At 49.9% G+C, this 18624-nt stretch overlaps 1 protein-coding gene across 19 annotated transcripts in view; it reads left to right on the top strand.

Annotated features, from left to right (window-relative positions):
* Positions 1-18624, top strand: part of CEP164 (centrosomal protein 164) — a 63561-nt gene that overhangs the window by 21511 nt on the left and 23426 nt on the right. For 16 of the 19 annotated variants that reach the window (XM_072729696.1, XM_072729701.1, XM_072729693.1 and 13 more), the window contains exons 5-10: positions 3929-4084; positions 4500-4634; positions 5279-5356; positions 13028-13399; positions 14733-14813; positions 16659-16742. In XM_072729696.1, coding sequence (XP_072585797.1) covers positions 3929-4084; positions 4500-4634; positions 5279-5356; positions 13028-13399; positions 14733-14813; positions 16659-16742 — 906 coding nt within the window. The remainder of the gene's footprint in view (positions 1-3928; positions 4085-4499; positions 4635-5278; positions 5357-13027; positions 13400-14732; positions 14814-16658; positions 16743-18624) is intronic. The other 3 variants (XM_072729697.1, XM_072729692.1, XM_072729685.1) reach the window with 1 other exon arrangement.

Here is an 18624-nt window from a genome sequence, read left to right as displayed (position 1 = left end):
GGATGGGACAGGTCTCCAAGCTTGTCAACAAGGACCCCCCTGGGAGCTGCAACGAGACAGGACCCAGTGACCCTGAGGCTCCCAGGGCCTCAGCTAAGGATCCACCTCAGGAGTGCTTCCTAAGACCGCCGGATGTGCTGGCATTAGAGCCAGCCCAGAATGCCCCTTCAGGGAGTGCCCCTGGAGACTTCCCTGCCAGTGAGCAGAGACGCCCCCGGGGGTCTCTAGAACCCTCTGAAGGAGACAGGAAGCCTAGTGGGTCTGAGCCCGACTTAGAGAGCAACAGTCTGTCTTCCCACCGTGGCTCTCAGATCCTGGGTGAGGTGAACAACTTCCCTTGGGACCTTCAGAGCTCTCAGGGCTCCGAGCAGGGCATGGCTGAGTCAGGTGCCAGGCGCAGAGATCAGCGCTCCAGCCCCTTCCTAGGCCTCCAGTTGTTCCCCATGCAGAACTCTGCTGATGAGCAGTCCGAGAGTGAAGACTCCTCTGAGGGCAAGAGGTTCTACGGGCACATCCTGCAGATGGCCAAGATCTCCAGGCGGCTGGAGGGCCTGGGGCTGTCCGAGAGCATGCAGGAAACACCATGTAAAGATATTGCCGGCAGGGTCTGTTGCATGGCGGCCGAATCTTCCAGGATGTCTAGTGAGGGTGAGCACGAGGCTGTCAGAGCCATGGAGAGGGACTCCAGGTTTCTGGCGTGGGGGCTGGACATGCTGGAGCATCCTCAGGAGATGGCTCTTGCCTCTGCTGAGCAGGAGGCCTCTCAGCAAGCCTGTTTCCAGCCAAGCAGCAGTCCCTTCAGGCAGAGGCTAGTCGAGCTGAGTTCCAGCAGAGGGCTTGCTCCAGAGCCAGGCATGCTGCAGCTTCTCAACCAGGTAGGCTTCCTAGCGAGTATGGCCTGCAGGCCTCACTGGACTTGGCAGGGAGGGAGCAGGGTGAGCTGAGGTCTTCACTCGGCCCTCAGGCCTGCTTTCCTGTTATTTGCTCTCCCCTGGTAACGGCTGATCCCTTACCTACCCAGGCTGGCTGTCTTGTGGGCTGACCTGTATTTTGTGTTTCTTGTGACTGTCACCTGCAAGGTGAGGGTATCTAGCCTTCCCTTCCCTGGAGCTGACTTAGTTCACAAGAGTGGGGTGGGGGTGGTGGGTCACAGGCTTTGCAGATGATCAATTTTGAGGGTGAGCAAGGTGGTACTGTCCTGGTGCTCCTGCAGGATCTGGGTACTCTCCTAGGATTTGGGAAGCCTTTCCCATCAGCCAATGACAGAGGCTTCCCAAGTAGACACACTCCTCACGAGCTCTGAATTTAGCCCCTTCTTGGAATCACACAGAAGGGGAAAGCTAATACGGTCACTGGGGGGCTGAAGCCCAGAATCTCTCTACCATCCAGTGAGCTACTTCTGCTCCTTGCTTCCTGGGGTGCCCAGAAGCCATGTGACCTAACTGTGTCAGGCTTGTTTGTACCTTCACTTCCTCTGCTATGGGGATTTGCCAGCAGATCGTGCTTTCCTTGTCATTCTGATCCTCTTTGTCCCTTGTAAAGAGTCACATCAATTCATTCACAAGAAGTCAAGTTGGATCAGAGACCACAGGGGTCAATCTGAATTTCCCTAGCTATTCTTTTGCTGTCGCCCAGCTGTGTCTTTACCCAGCTGTTCCTCTGGTTTCTAATTGCTAGCGTGTCCTGGTTCTCTGTTGGCTTTAATAACTACTATAGCATGATAAATATCGGATAAGCTGCCAATGATCCTGAAAGTTTTAATTAGCCCAATGGCAGCAAGTTTATCCCCTTGGAAGGACAAGGCTACGCACAGCCTGTAGTCAGAATTAATGGCCAGCCAGAGAAGATGATCAGCTAGGAGCCGGGAATGTGTCATTTCCCTGCCGACCGCTGATTTGGTAAAGGTCTGGGAGAGCAGGGCTCCCAGCATGTCTGCCTCCCTCCCTCCCTCCAGCCCCTAGCACGTCTGCAAATTAGCCACATCAGAAGTCCATACTTTTCCATAAATACAGTGTGGGAGGAGTTTCAGTTGCCCATAGGCTGGGCCTGGTTGGGAGGGCTGAAGTCAGGAGGAGCAGACCATTTGCTCCCATTATACCCCCAGTTTACCTTAAAGAAGCTGTAAGGTACCACGAGGTGGCATAAAATACTGGCTTTGAGATCGCCCTGGGGTCCAGTCCCATATCTGTGCCCCTGTCCTTAGCGGCCCTGTGACTGTGGGCTGTGGTCTTGATCTCCACCATCTGCATTGGTAGAGACTATGGCCTGGGGTTGTGAGAGCAGAATGAGAGATGGCACGGAAGAGGCTCAGCCCTGATGGTTACCTGCTCCTTTCTGCCTTCCTGCTCCTACCTGCTCCTGCTGGTCAGAATCTGCCCAATAGGGATGCCTGAGTGGCTCAGTGGCTGAGTGTCTGCTTTTGGCTCAGGTCGTGATCCCGGGGTCTTGGGATCGAGTCCTGCATTAGGCTCCTTGCAGGGAGCCTGCTTCTCCCTTTGCCTATGACTCTGCCTCTCTCTCTGTGTCTCTCATGAATAAATAAATAAAATCTTAAAAAACACCCAGTGGTTTGGGCTCTTTAGCCCAGGCTGTAGATGAGACAGATGGTGGGCTGCCTGCACATCCTCAGCCCCACCTCCTCCGGGTCCCCTATTCTCTCTCCAGTCTCCTTGGGATTGGAGAGGAATGGTTTCGTGTTATTTTATACATTTTAAGTTTGAGGAGTGAATTTTAAAGAGTTTATTGTAAATTGTCGCCAGAATATTTTTCTTGCCCCTGCTGCTCGGCCCAGACCATAGGAATGTAAATCTCTCTAAGGGCCGGCCACTCCATGTCACTGTAGCCCTGGACCCCTCCTGTTGTAGCCCCGGACTCCTCATGTTTATTGTTTCTTTTGAACTTCCCAACAAGCCTTCTGAAGTGGCAAGGTGCCCATCATCTCCGTCTTGGAGTAAACTGAGAATCCAGGGTGTCTGTGAATGAGCCAGAGTCTCACAAATTCTGACTCCCAGCCTGATTTCTTTTCCCGTGCTCCCTAGCCCGCAGCCTTCATCTGGCCAGCGTGAGAACAGAACAGGGAAGCTGGTCAGTCCTCTGGGCAAGGCTCCATTCAGCTACCTTTCTTGTCAGGAAAGGAAAGAGAGTTCTTTTGTCGTTCATGTATTTTATTTTTTAAAGATCTTATGTATTTATTTGAGAGAGGGAGAGAGAGAGAGCATGAGCCGGGAAGAGGGGCTGAGGGAGAAGGAGAAGCAGGCTCCCCACTGAGCATAGAGCCGGACAAGGGGCTTGATCTGAGGATCCTGAGATCATGACATAAGCCAACACTTAACTGAGCTACCCAGGCACCCCCACGTACTTTTTTCAGAGTTGATATGTATTTTGATTAAAGTAGTACATGCCCATATTGAACAAAGTCAAATAGTACCAAAGGGTGTATAATGAAATACAGAAGGTCTCTGGTGTGTGTACCCCTCCCCAGAGGCAACTGCTTTCTTCTGGTGTGCTTCCATATTTGTAAATAATATGCTTAGACTGCTTTTTCTTGGTTCATCAGTTTTAACTTCATCTATTGAGACTTCTCATTCTGGTAGATGAGGCTTTTGTCTCTGCCCTCCCTCTGCCCCCCTACTTCCTATGTGGCTTCTGAAAGGGGAGCAGAACCCTCTGCAGCATCTGCCAGATGTGAGGGAACCGTTGGCTGTGCACTAGCAGCGGAGTTAGGAGAATCAGCAAGCCAGCCTGTGATTTCTCACACAGTTGGCACAATGGTAATTTCTGGATGTTGTGTTTCATTAGCAGCCTCCGAACGGAGGTGGTTTAAATTTGAGCGGGCAGGATTTAGATGTTTTATTTTTATATCTGTCTCTGGCACTCTGAGAGCCATGTGGTTTCTTGGGTTTGTAACAAGATGTTTTGTGTTGCCCAGGTCCTGGGCTCCTCATTAGCTGCAGTCCACGTCCCTCCTGGGGGACTGGCTCCCTTACGAGGCCTTGTGGATGTCCCGGCCTCTGCTCTTCGAGGATCTCAAAATGTGAACCTGGAGAGCTCAGTGGAGTCTGGTCAGCTCGGAGAAGTCACACTGGTAAATGGTTTCTCTTGCGGTCCGTGTATTTAGTTACTATGGGGTCTACAGAGACTGTGCCATGCTAGGAACTGAGGCCCATAGATAAGAAAGAGAGGCCATGGGCCGAGTCCTCAGAGTTCATAGGCTAATTGGGAAGTTGGGAAAGCAAATCACACTTGTGTGGTGCAAATGTGGACTCTTGGCTGTGGAGGTTAGACCCACGCTGGGGGAGAGGGGTGCTGCAGTATTAATTTCCCAGTCCTTGCAACTGGGGCAGTCAGAGTCAGGAAGGGAGGGATCGCTGTGAGCTGGGGTTGCTGGGGTCAGCTTCTTGGCTGTGGGAGACTTGCACTGGGAGACATCCAAAGAGAGTGGGGAAAGCATTCTGTAGGTCTTTTAGCACGTCCCTTGACTTTCCTTCTCTACTTTGGAGCCTTCACAGGGTCTCAAGACTTCTGCTTATTCAAAGGGTCTCTTGGGCTCCATCAATGAGGACAAGAATGCTCTCAGCCTCTTGGCTTTAGGGGAGGAGACCAATGAGGAGGATGAGGCAGAGAGTGACAATCAGGTAATGATGAATCCTCTACCTGCCCTGGAAACCCTTTGTGTTATTTAAAAAGAATTATTTTATTGTGGCCAAATATATATAATGTGCAAGCTACCATTTTAACTACTTTTAAGCATGCAATTTGGTGACCTTATTAACTTTACAGTGTTGTACAGTCATCACCACTATCGGTCTCCAGAACTTGCTCGTAATCCCAAATAGAAATTCTGTACCCATTAAACAGTAACTCCCCCAGTCACCCCTCTCCCCAGTCTCTGGTCTCTTCTATTCTATGTTCTGTCTTTGAATATGCCTATTCTGGATATTTCATATAAGTGGAATCATACAATATTTGCCATTTTACGTGTACCTTCTTTTTACAGCATGTTTTCCGGGATCATCATGTTGTACGTGTATGGCTGAATAATCCATTATATGAATATACCACATTTTATTTAGCTATTCGTCTGTAGATGGACACTTGGGTTGTTGCCTCCTTTTGGCCAACCTCTGTGCTGCTTTAAAAATGAGTAGAATGGTTTTCTAGCCCACAGCTTCATTTCTTGCCTAATCTATGTGCTTTCTAGGTCTGCCCCAGAAAGCATAACCAGGAGGGAGCTTCTTGCCCTCTTGGGCTGAGTACCTGTAATCATGTTTGTTTTCAGAGTGTCCGCAGTTCAAGCGAACTTCTTAAGAACCTACACCTGGACATTGGGGCGCTGGGGGCTGACTTTGAGTATGAGGTAAGAGCATACGCCTCTATCCTGCTCTATTCTTCCTTTTTAAGCTTTTCTCCTTGTGGGATGCAGATTTGGGAAGAGAACTGTCTTCCCCCAGTGCTGTCTAGATGGGATTTCTGGGGTTTGGGGAAACACAAAAGGGGACTAGGAATTTGTTCATCTGCTCATCTGCCAGACGGCCACCAGTAATTGGACGTTTCTACGCGAGGCGTTTAGCTCTAGGTCATGCAAGCCTGAGTGAGATGTGATTACTGCCCCCTGAGGGTTTGTGGCCTCACAGAAGAGAGGCTTACCTTCCTGGAAAACAGAATAGAATGCAGTGAGGCTGTGAGGGAGGTGAGCTGGAGCACCGCAGAGAGAGTATGGGGCCTCCAAGTTATGCAGATCAACCAGGCAGGGTTCTGTTGAGAAACTGCCATGTGAGGGGACCCAGGAAGGATGGTGGGCAGGAGTGGCCGGGCAGAGGTGAGTGGGGGGAGAGAAGCTCATACGCAGGGCCCTGCACAGGCAGAGGCAGAGGGTGCAGGGTGAGTTTGGGGAAGGTGACGGCATCCCCTTTGGCTGGAGCATAGAGCACGTGTGGGAGATGAGTGGGGGACGGTCTGTGGAGGTAGCTTGGGCTGGATCCCAGATGCCCTTGGTGCCAGCTGAGGAGTCTGCATTAGGGGTACCCAGGCACTGGGAGCCATCAGAGGTTTTTAACTGAGGTGTGACACCCAGAGTCTTACCAGTTGTCGAATGGTGGGCCACGTGTGGAGATACAGATTTTGGTAAGATGGCTTTAGGCTGGCCTCACGGAGTTTACAGCTGGAGAGAGACGCCAGGTACTTGGTGTTTGGTGAGTGCTCAGTGTGGAGTAAATGACTCCCTAGGAAACTGTAAAGCAGGGCAGTTTGTGCAAAGACTCTGGCACAGGTGCCTGGCCTAGGGGAGCTCTGAGGGGGAGGAAATTACTTGCCTGGAGATCAGGAAAAACTCAAAAGAGATGACATTTGACCTGGCTCTTAAAGAGTAGGTAAGTTTTAGGCATGGGGGTGTGAGGGATATTTTAGGTAAGTGAACAGCTTGAGCAAAGGCGCAGGGCCTGGGAAGTGCAGACTGTGGATGGGAATAGCTTCCAGACTCTCCCCACGGTAGTCCTGTCACTTCTAATCTCTGTCTACTCACTCCCCCCACCCCCCGCCCCCCGTCTGTCCTTCATCACCACCAGAATGTTCTTAAAACAAACAAAATCCAGAACTCATCGTGGTGTTGTAATACCTACAAACCCCCAGTGTGGCTTTCTACTTGAAAAGGAACATTCCCTTACAGTGTGTCCTTTGTCTAACATCCAGTTTATTAGTTTCTAGCAATTAAGATTTCTCTCAATATTCCCATGGTATTCATACCACCAGTGAATCATGACATCAGCCACTCAGATTTCCACAAACTTTTAAATACTGATTGCAAGCTGAATTAAACTTTCTATAAGTCTATTCGAATATAAAATTCTTTCACACACTTGAAACACTTCGAACTGGGACGCCTGGGTGGCTCAGCGGTTTGGCGCCTGCCTTTGGCCCAGGGCATGATCCTGGAGTCCCGGGATCGAGTCCCACATCGGGCTCCCTGCGTGGAGCCTGCTTTTCCCCCTGCCTGTGTGTCTCTGCCTCTCTCTCTCTCTGTCTGTCTCTCATGGATAAATAAATAAAATCTTAAAAAAAAAAAAAAAAGAAACACTTCGAACTGAAACCAGTCACTCATGTTTTATTAGAATGATCTTGAAGCTAACCAGTAAAACTCTAGTTCCTGTATCATAGATTTAAGTTTGTTTCCTTATTATTTCTTCCTGTGTTCTTATTATCTCTTATGATGCGCGTGTTGTTTCTTGACTTTTCTTGGTCTTCTGCTCACCCCAAGAGCCAGGGTTAAATGTCTCATCGGCGGGGGTCGCAGATCCCGGCCAACACAGCCCCTGAGTTGTAGGTGGTCCAGCTCTTGCCAGTGGGCAGACTAAGTTTTACTGTTGTACTTCGTCCATTACCCCAGAAACTGTCCACAGTTTTGGCGGTGCATGATCAGATATGCTTTGGTCGTGACTTTAACACTTTCTGCGAAATGTGACACTGTTTTCCTGAATCCCCCATTTTTTTTTTAAATTAATTTTTATTGGTGTTCAATTTACCAACATACAGAAAAACACCCAGCGCTCATCCCGTCAAGTGTCCACCTCAGTGCCCGTCACCCATTCCCCTCCAACACCCGCTATTTTTATCATCAATCTGATCTGTGTCTACTTTGAAACTGTTCCTTGTGAGCAGGGCCTGGTCTGTTTGCACCGTCTGCAAAGCCTTCAGTGTGCTTGGGTCCCTGAAATGACAACTCTGTTTCTTCTCATCTGCCACTAAGACCTTATCCTGCCAATGTGATCAGCAGCTCGGGTTTGGAGCCTAGAGGGATGACCATGAGCAGGAATGGGGCATCAGGAGGACTTACCTGGCTCTCAGAGAAAGCCAGAACAAACTGGGAACAAACTAAGAATAGAGATTCGGCCCTATTCATGTGTATATGTTCTGTACCCGCCACTGCCTGGAGCCTAGGAAGGATGAGGTGTGTTTTGCTGAGCAGTTGAGAGAATGAAGGAGAGTGAGCCCTTCTGGGACAAGGGGGCGTCCCTGCGGGTTGTGTTGTGCTCTTCCAGGTCCTGGGTAGGGTGTATACTTATCCCCTGCTGTCAGCTTGGGGGTTGAAGATCCCACCGTGGATCAGTCATGATGTACTCTGACTTTGAGTTAATTTTTACTTCATAATGGATTACAGATGTCAACAAAAAAGGGAACTTCTTTGACCTGTCCTGGATTTCCAAAAGCTTCCATTCTGAGGATTATGTGCTTCTTTGGGGGAGTGGGAGCTTTTAAACAATTTTTTTTATAACCTCTTTAGTATAAATAGACAACCCAGTGTGATGGGGGGAAATGTCTAGAGTGGGAGGTGTTAAATACACCTCCCACCCATGTCTCTAGCATCCCAGTAGATCTCATTCTTTTTGTCACATGGAGTGTTGGGTTCCTGTGTTCTAACCCCCGGTAGGAACTAGGGCTTTCCCTGGTGGGGAAGGTCAGTGTTGGGGATGAACAGCAGTTTTAGGATAGACACAGCTGCTGCTGCCTGGACCACACCCTTTGAAAATGGCTCCTGTCCCTCTTTATAGACCTTGGATCCTCTGAGCTGCCCATTTCTTCCCACTTCTGGGCATCCTAGGTAGCCCTAGATGGAGGTCTCCTGCCGTGGTTTGTTCTACCCTTTCTCTGTGCTGTCCACAGTCACTTTGCTCATGATTCCATGAGAGGGCAGTAGGATGGCAGAAATGCCTCTCCTCTCTCTCCTTCCCCCTCCTCTCCTGCCTTCAGTGTAAACCCAATTCTAGTGTATTACGGAATCACAGGGGATAGGTTCATGGACCAGACGCTGAGAGTGGGTGTGAGTGAGGAGGGGAGGCAGCAGGGTGGGTGAGCAGGCACTGTGTGACCTGGTGGCGCTGGCAAGAACCCATCCCTGGATGAAGGGAGATGGAGGGAGCTGGGCTTAGACATCACAGGATGATGTCAGTGTGATTGGGAAATGCTAACAACATAGGGTGCGGGGCAGTGCAAAGAATTGAGACCAGCTGGGTGGGAATGAGACACGGTGAATAACCTGACCCACTGTTGGCTTGGGGGCTTTAGCATCCCTGTCCTCCACACTCTCCCTCCCAAGCCATGTGGAGTATAGAAGCCCCAGCCTTTGTGCTCTGGGAGGAGGGAGCTGCAGCACTGGAGACCTCACATAGCTTTTGGGGTGTGTATTAAATATTCATGACATGCTCTTAAAAGGACTCTCCGGCATCGCTTTCCTTGTGCAGATGACAAGGTTGTTTTTGAACAGATATTTGCCTCCAGATACTTAGGGGTCTGGGGCCCGGAGGAGGAGACAGGAGTCTGAGCACGGAGGAGCGGAGGGCAAAGTGGTGCCGAGGGCGCAGCCCCCGCCCTGGTCCATGTGCCTCCCAGAACACCGATGCAGGAGACAATACTCGAGGGCCTGGAGTGTACATCCTGGGGAGGCCTCAGCTCACACTGTGAGGAGGAGCAGGGCCAAGTGCAGGGAGAGGGCCATGGAGGGGGTTTTCCCATACTCTCATTCATACCATGTGGGTAATCTGGGACAAGTGTCTAGTCTCTCTCTGCTATCCTGACCTGCAAGATATACGTCTGGCCGTCAAGTTGTTGCACTTGGTTGACAGAGGCTCGGAGAATGCAAGCTCCTTTATTTTCATATTAGCTATGTTTTCATATCTTAATATTTAGGTAGATAGAATAGGACAAGCTCCATAATGGGAGAATCTTCTTTTGAAGAATTTAAGCTTGAGGATCGCACAGACTCGGCCTGACATTCTTGTAGCCTGACTACATTTTGTCATGAAGAAGAATGGGAGTCTCTTCCTATGTCTGATGTCCTCTGATTTTTGACAGGTTACTTGTTTTTCCCTCATCTTGAATATTAATAGTTAACATTTGTTTAGCATTTTCCATTTAATAAGCCCTGTGACAAATGGAGTCTAATCTCTGTGTAACCCTCGTGAAATAAATAGTTCACCTCCATTTTACAGAGCAGGAGCTCCTATATCTGCATGATACACTCACTTAAAAAAATCAATCAAAAAGTATTTGCTGGGCACTTATTATGTGTCAGAAATTAGACACTGAGGATGGCAGGTAGCTGATCTGGTGAGGGAAACAGACAGGAAATCAGCAGTGATGTTATAGTAGTTGTTGTGACGGGTCGGGAAGGCTCATCTCAGGACAGCTGTCCCGGGGATCCAGGAGGGCTTCCTGGAAGATGTGATACTGTGAGGGCCAGTAGGGGTTTGTCAGGGTAGATCGCCAACTTGTGTGGGTGCATGCATGCATATGTGCGTGTGATGCTCATGGCATCTCAGGAGCGGTGAGGAGTCTGTGTGGAATGGCCTCGGCAGGCAGCTCTTGAACACTGGAGGGTCCCCCCGCAACCACCTTGGGAAGGGTGCCTGAGGATGCAAGTTGTGATTTTGTTCTGTGCTGTGCGGTATGTGTTGGTAGAGAAGGAGGCTGCCTGGGGAATCTGGGCCTTCCTGGTTGCCCTCTGAGCTTCTTCCTGAGGCAGACCCTCGAGTAAGGCTGGAGGAGCAGTTTGGTGGGGCTCAGAGTGTGATCGTTTGCTAAATGAAGTGCAATAATCAACCTTAAGGGAAAAAAAGGATCGAGCATGCCCAGGTAGCGAAATGGCACAATGTTCATCCATAACCTGGAGGATGCATATGGGGTGTGGCTGCCCACAATCCTTGAGAGGCAGGCAGGGCTGGGCGGGAAAGGCTCTGGGCCGTGTGAGGAGATGTGGACTTTATGTGGAAGGCCATGGTGCTGTCTGTGGTCTGACCCTCCTCTGTCTCCTAACCGAAGCTCTGTTGCTCTTTTCATGAGATGAACAGGGCCAGGATGGATTGGCTCTGCTTGCCGCATGAGGGAGTGTGGCTGGCCAGAAGCCCCTCCATCACCCCAAGAGACTCCCACCCCCCCAGGGTCTGTGGAGCCCCGCAGACTGGGTACTGAGCTCCTGCTGCATGCTGGGCACTGTTGCAGGGATTGAGAAGAGTAGGCCTGGTCTCACCTTGCTCATGCTGCTCTTGAAGAGGAGGGGCTCATCTCCCCCTTTCTGTTAGCCCAATGGTCACAGTGGATTTCTCCCTCACTCCAGGCTACGGATGTTGAGAGGATGGCCGGCACTGGAGGGTACTCTGCCTTTGTGCTGCCAAGGCATGAGAGAAGCCACCCGTTCTCTCTTTCACCTTCTGCTTTTCTCCTGGGATAGGCCTGGGGCTGAGGACAGTATGTACCACCACTGTGTCCAGTGCCCTCTGCTTTGGGCAGCAAAGGCTCATGACCAAGGCTACCTGGGACATTTCTCTTGTCTCAGATTCAACTGAGTTCCTTGAGGGCAGGATCTATGTCTAGTTCATATATGGGTCCCCAGGGCAGTGCTTGGCACATAGAAGGCACGCAGTGAACGACCATGTGCATTTCACAATAAAATGTTAGTTAACATTATGGGACGCAAATGGTCCGCCAGGCACTGATCTCACTTCTTTAGCTCACGTAGTGAGTGTTAACTCATTTACTCTACCCCCACACCCAGTGAGGTAGGCCCTCCTGTGTCCCCATATTTTAGAGGAAGAAACTAAGGCACACAGAAGTTAAATAATTGGTTTCAGATTAATTTAATTGATTTCAGTTAAATAATTGGCCCCTGTAAGTGGGGCCAGGATCTGAACCCAAGTAGTGTATCTCTGAAGCTAAGCTCTGAACTGCTCTACTCTCCTGCCTCTCTTCACCATCCTTGAAAAGTTTGGGTTGGCTTGTTAGTAGGCTTCCAGACCTGCAGGCGGATGGTTATGTCTTGGTTTTAGCAGTACTTATGAATGCCATGTTCTCCAGTGGCCTCTGGACTCTAGTCACCATGCTCCTTGCATGAGTCTCCAGGATCTGGAACCTGGGAAGTGTCAAAAAAATCTCTGCTCAGAAGCCATTCATGCTGGCAGCCCAAGTGATGTTTTCTGGGAGGAAGGCTTCTCTTAGCCTGGGATAGAGCTCTAGCTGGATTTCAAGGAAGGGATTTTTTTTTTCTACCTTGGCTCGCTTTAAAGTTTTTTCCTAGTCTTTAAAGTAAGGTTTCAGCATAAAAGCAGGATGTAGCAGCTGGAGAGGGTGCTCCTTTTGAGAGCCCTACCCAGGGGACCTTAGCAACAGTAGCCTCCAGCTGTGGCACCTTTGATCCACCCCTGGCTCATGCCAAGGCCACGCTGTCGACCGAGAACAACAGGCCCTGGAGCAGGATCATTTCTGTCAGACATGGGACTCTGCAGTGCAGGCCAAGACTTTCTCAGAATGGTGCCATGGCCTGAGGCCCTGCCTGTTTCAGCTGCCCTTTCCCCACTCCCCCACCATAGGTCAGACCTGTGTTCTGAAGGCCTCCTGACCTCTTTATCCTTCAGAACCATTTCCCCCAGTAAGTCTTGTCTTGGCTTCTGCTTTTCAGAGCATACAGCTCACAGTGCTCCAGGGGCATGTGTACAGGGGAGGCCCTAGGGAGAGAGCCACCCTCATCGCCACTGATGAAGGGCACTCTCCTGTTTTTTTCCTCGCTGCCTTTTAAAAATGAAAAAAAAAATGAAAATAAAATTTTAGACTTTAGTACTTCTCTCTTATGTGATTTTCCATGGTCATCGTCATTGTAAATACCTACTGACTTTCTAAAAAAATAAATACTGTTTTCCAAGTCTGCAATCTTATGAATTGGTTACCAGGGCTGGAATGAGACATTTATTACTTGAGAACATGGTGGTGGTGATGGAGTTCAGCGCACTGGTTTCCACACCTGTCAGTGAATGGGGCGGTTGGATGTATTTAAGTCACCATAGACATTTAGATGCAGCAGATGTGGAGTGGAACGAGGAATCTGTGTTTTAAATAGCTCTTAGGGTATTTGATAACCATTGGTGTCAGAACTGGAGCGCTGGCCCAAACAAGTCAAGGAATGACCGTTTTATCTTGTTGCAAGTCTCTGAAATTATTTTATTAATTCTTGACATCTCCTTGTCTGACATGGTCTGCTGCTGACTAGGAGTCTCCAAGAACAAGCCAACCAGAGGAGAAGAAGGACACTTCTCTGGATTCAGATGCTGCCAGGCCCCCCACTCCCGGCAAGCTCTTCAGCCAGGGTGCAGACAACAGTCTGAGCAGCACTGATGGCACAGGGCAGCAGGGAAGAGGGGCGAGTGCTTGGCATCTGGAAAAAGAAAAGGATGAGAAGAGTGATCCTGGGATGTCCAGGAGTGGGGTGGACCCTGGGGGTGGTCAGCCTGCCAAAGCCAACAAAAAGGAGGTACCAGAGAACCCAGTGGATGCAGGAGAGGAAGGTTCCAGGAACAGAGAGGCAGAGGAGCCCAAGGAGGAGGCTTCTGTTTGGAAAGAGAGCCAATCACAGGCGAGCCAGGTAAGTCTCCCTGTGCCCTGGGGAGTTGCGGCTTCCTCACTCTGCTGCTTTTTCAAACCCTGTGCAGATCTCTGTCCCCACACCTTCATTTGTAGGCCCTGCTATGGGCTGTCAGCAGCACCCAGAACCCTTCATGGTGATAGATGTGCCCAGACCCAGCAGGCAGCCAAAGCCTGAATGAAACTCCAAACTTGCTAGCATTAGAAATTCAGAGTAGAAATTTGCCTTTCCATTGGCACCCTCCTGGGACATTCGTGTTCTTCTGTTGTACCTGCTTTCTCTTTTAGCCTCTCACTCCTACTTCTTGACATCAGCTAGTCAAGATTGCTGGGGTCTGTGGTCTATATTTCGTTTCCCTGTAGAGAGGGGAGGATGTTGAGGGGGTGGGGACCACCACCGGGAGTTCTTAGCCCCAGCTGTAGCAAGTTAATGAATTAGGTTACCAGCAGACCCCTCTCACGGATGGCATGGGAGTCTAGCTTTGGCAAGACTGGGCCAATGATCCAAACGCACAGAAGTACTTCCCAAGGCCTTTGGCACTTTCAGTTTTCCATCCCTTAGGCCTATTCCTCTTCCCGGTAGATGGTGAGAGAGTTAATTTAAAGAGTTTTAAGCCACTTCCTGGAAAAGATACTCTCATTCTGTTTTTTATTTATTTTTAATTTTAATTTTTAAAAAATATTTTATTTATATATTCATGAGAGACACACACAGAGAGAGGCAGAGACACAGGCAGAGGGAGAAGCAGGCTCCAGAATCAGGCCCTGGGCTGAAGGCGGCGCTAAGCTGCTAAGCCACCCGGGCTGCCCTAATTTTAATTTTTAAAAAGATTTTATTTATTTATTCCTGAGAGACACAGGGAAAGAGGCAGAGACATAAGCAGAGGGAGAAGCAGGCTCCCAGTGGGGAGCCTGTTATGGAACTTGATCCCAGGACCTCAGGATCACGACCTGAGTCAAAGAAAGATGCTCAACCACTGAGCCACCCAGGCGTCCCTCATTCTGCTTTTTAAGGACAGCATGAAACTTGCCTACTGCCAACTCCCTAGCTGCCTCCACTTCACTTCACTTGGCTCTCCTTACATGTATAAATACTGTTGACCTGAGTCAGTGTGGCCTCAACTGGGCTGTTCAGCCTGGGCGAGGTGAGGGCTGGTGCACGTGTCTGGAAGGAATGGGAGGGTCCACAGCCCTCTTGCAGGTTTTCCAGATGTGGATTTTGGTTAGGGCTCGGCCCTGTGTTGGCACCGTGGCCCAAATGGAATTCCCTGGGTGGTGATAGCAACTCTCTGTCCTCTGCCCTGGCTGACTTCTCTGTGTGTCTGTTTCCCTAGGAGTCGGAGATTAGTGAGCACATGAAGGAGCTGCAGCTTTCAGACTCTGCTGCTTCTGACCCCAAGCCCTTCCTGGGCCTGGTGAGTCCAAGGTGGGGGGCAGCAGAGAGGGGTGGAGAGTGTGGGTTTGTGAGTCCCTGTGGTTCATTTGCCTGGTGTCACACAGTTTGTAAGCGGGGAAGGTAGAATTTGGTTTTGGGTCTTGTCTAACTTTGGGTTTGCAGCCCGTCAGCTAACACTACGTACTTCATAGGTTTATTGTGAGAAGATGGTGAGGTGAAGAATGTAAAACATTAGAAACATCCCATAACTATAAGTGATTGTTACTCTTTTTCATTTCTGCAGTATAGACTGTCTGGGAGATATGTGATCTAGAGCATCTGGACTGTAGCAGAAGCATTACATGAATCTAGGAAGTTAGAGACTGGGGTGGTGTGTGTGTGTATGCGTGTATGTCTATGGGATCACCAAATGATGGCAAGGACCAGGTCTCAGGCTGTAGCTAGGAGGGAAGCCATGGTTACATTTACAAAGAGAAGACAGTGTCCTGGAATGTCAACATGTATGGATGGTTGCTTTGTCCTAGGCCTTCCACCCAGCCTGCTGTCTCCTGGCTTCATTTGCCAGGTCTGTATCTATGGGGAGTAGTTGAGGGTGCTTTTTGGCAGAACATCACCTCTGGAAACCATGCCCCATCTGTCTGGAGGAGGCAGATCAAAGGGAAGGGATTAGCGGGAGGGTCAGGGATGAACAGTAATGATAGGAGGGGGTGCGGAGGAATTAGGAGGCTGTGTGCTCTGGCCCCTCACTGAGCCATGGGCTTAGGAGGCAGATGGCAGCTGCATTAAGTGGAGTAGAACTCAAACTGAAAGGAAAATGTCACCAAAAAAGAAAATGCACAAGCTAGGACAGGAAGGCAGAAAGTCATTGTTGGCAAAAACCATCGTGAAGAATAGCCATGTCATAGGACTCTCTGGTGCAAGGGCTCCGTCCCTCCTAAGGGAGTTGCCCATGGAGCAGTGTGCCCATCAGCATTTTTCTTCTCTACGGGATTGAGTGGAGGAAGCCATGGACAGCAGGACCAGACCTTGGCCCGGGCATCCTGCCATTTATCAGGGTTGATGACAGAGCTATCCCTATTAGCACGCTGTCAGGTAGCAATCCTTCACTTAGCCCAGCAGGGCTCTTAGGCTCAGAGGGGGCAGGATCATGGTCCTGTGGCAGTCAGAGGGCAGCAGGGAACTGGCACTTGTGTGGGCACTTGCTGGCTGCCCCCAAAGAGAAGCCTGCAGAGGAAGCGCCGCTAATGAATCCCCATTGTCTGGAGAAAGCAAGCTGTGAACAGCCCACCATCCCTCGCTTCCAGGCTGCCCACAGGTCTTCTGGGCACTTTTTGGGTACCCAGTTTGGGTACTAGGAGGGCGAAACAGCTGCAAAGTGACATGCTTTGCAGCATGTATCATGCAAAGAGCTTGGGCTTTGAAGTCAGCCCAGGGTACATCTGACCACCAGCCCCATTGCTAATCAGCTCTATGACCTTGGGCAAATTACGTGTGCTCTCAGACCTGCTTCCCAGTCTGTGAGAGGCTGCGAGAGTATCAGTCTCACAGGCTTATGTTTCCCCCATGGTTTTATTATGAAAAATTTCAGACATACAGAAAAATTAAAAGGATTTTTAAGTGAATCCATACATCCTGACCACCTAGAGTCTACAGTGAACATTTTAACTATACTTGCTGTATGATATGTAGCACATACCTTTCTAGACTTATTTTGAAGACGAGAATAACTAGTAGAAATGGAAATGTTTTGCACAGTGCCTGGCCTGTAGTAGGCAGCTGTCTGGAAGGTGGGGCGGGGTGGAGGAGAGGCCCCAGTGGATTCTGGGACAGGTGCAGCGTTGACCTGCCCTTCCACTGTCTCTAGGACTTTGGTTTCCGCAGCCGGATATCGGAGCACCTGCTGGATGTTGATGTGCTTTCCCCAGTCCTGGATGGAGCCTGCTGGGAGGTGAGTCTCTTGGGGTTGTGGATAACCCCCAGCTGAGCCCTGCCCATTCCTGGGTACATTTCTGGGAGCTCCCTCCCTTCTAATTCAATAAGGTATGGCCCTGACTGTGCCTGTGATGGGCTTCCAGTCATTTCTCCTCTTGGCTGCTTTGAATTAAGCCATCCTTCCTGTCCCTGCAACATACATCAGTTTATTGGTTTATTTAGCAGCTGAGGGCTGACCACTTGCTTATGTGCAAAGCACTGTGGATTTCAAGGCATTTCCCAGCTTGGCCCATCCAGCCTCTGCAGGCTCACCCTCAGCCCACAGGCCATGCCCTGGCTGTGCCCACCACTCACCATTCCTGGGGCACCCCAGCCACCTCCTTCACTGCTTCACCTGCTGTTCTGCTTCCTCTTTTGTCCGAACTCTTTCTTGGTCTTGGAGGCCCACCTCTGATGTCACCTCCTTCAAGTAGAATGGATTGTTCTGTCCCTTGGCTCCCCTCATTGCTGCTGCTTTTGTTTTATGGTTCTTGGGTTTGTCTCCCCATTAGACATAAGCTCTGTGTGGGCACGTGGGACGTCTGGCACCCAGAAGGGTACAAAGGTGACTCACACACAGATCCTGTCCTTAAGGAGCTTGAAGCCAAGAAGGTGGTTTTTTTCCTCCTCTGTGGGCTTATTTAAGAGAAGATTCTGGCACATGGTCCCTGCACATTTAAGGGAATATTTGGTTTGGGTGAAATGGAAATTTGTTGGCTGGAACAAACAAGCTATTCATGCTGGACCTTGGTCACCCCTGTTGGTAGCACTGGAGGGATGGAAAGGTGCAGACAGAGCCAGTGGGATTGGTCAGGAGGGGTCCGGAGCAGGGAGGTTGTAGGCACCCTTCCCAGTAAGTAAGTGGGGAAGTTACTGAGCTGGCAGGTGGGGTAGATTTCCATTGCTCTGCCCCCAAAATCTGGCCAATGTCAGCATCAATGAGGGCTTTAAAAAAAATGTTTCTGGGGCACCGGAGTGGCCAAATTGGTTGGGTGCCCAACACTTGGTCTCAGCTCAGGTCTTGAGCTCAGGGTTGTGAGTTCAAGTCCTGTGTTGGGCTCCACGTTGGGTGTGAAACCTACTTAAGAAAAAAAAAAGAAAGAAAGAAAAGGAGGACCAATTGCTAGGTCCTACCTAAAACCCAATGAGGCCTGCAGCGTTTTTTGAAGAGGTGGGAGGAATTGTGCCACTTGGTATAAAGGAGCAGCGGGGCCTGGCTCGAATGTGGACAGCCCTAGCAGAGGAAGTCCAAAGCTGTAGCTCGTGCCCAGCATCCTGGGGCACAGAGCAGTGCCAGGCGCTCTGGCTGGCAGGCCGTACAGACACCTCCCCTGCCCCGTGGGCCTGAGTCCTCAGCCCTCTCCTGTCTTCAGGGCATGGACGGGTTGAGCGGGGAGGTGGAGCTGGAAGAACCAGAATCGGCCCTTTGTGGGTCAGACAGAAGTGTAGGTATGGTCCCTGTTGTCTTTCCTGTGGGCTCTGGCCATTTCCGAGAGCCTCTGGCCCCTTAGGGTTTGAAACTGAACTAAACTAGTTTCTGTTCACTTTAAAAAAATATTTATGCAGCTTGACCAAGATGCAGTGGACATATTTTAAACCAGACATATTTAAAGTGTACCATTTGATGAGTTTTACCATACGTATATAGGTTCCAAACCATCACCATAGTCAAGGTCATGATTATAATGAATTATAAGTGTGAGCTTTATAATACACGACAAAAGTGACCATAAAGTTATTTCAAATGATGTGGAAGATCAATGTCCACTTCCCGCACAGGTGGGGGTTGAGAAACAGTTGCCATGAACATTCCTCATGGCCTATTCCAGGAAATTTTCAGTGTGCACAGTTATCTATGT

This window comes from Vulpes vulpes, chromosome 12, assembly GCF_048418805.1.
Source record: "Vulpes vulpes isolate BD-2025 chromosome 12, VulVul3, whole genome shotgun sequence".
Lineage (NCBI taxonomy): Eukaryota > Metazoa > Chordata > Mammalia > Carnivora > Canidae > Vulpes > Vulpes vulpes.
Note: the sequence above shows the minus strand (reverse complement) of the source record. Positions and strands in the feature narration are given on the sequence as shown.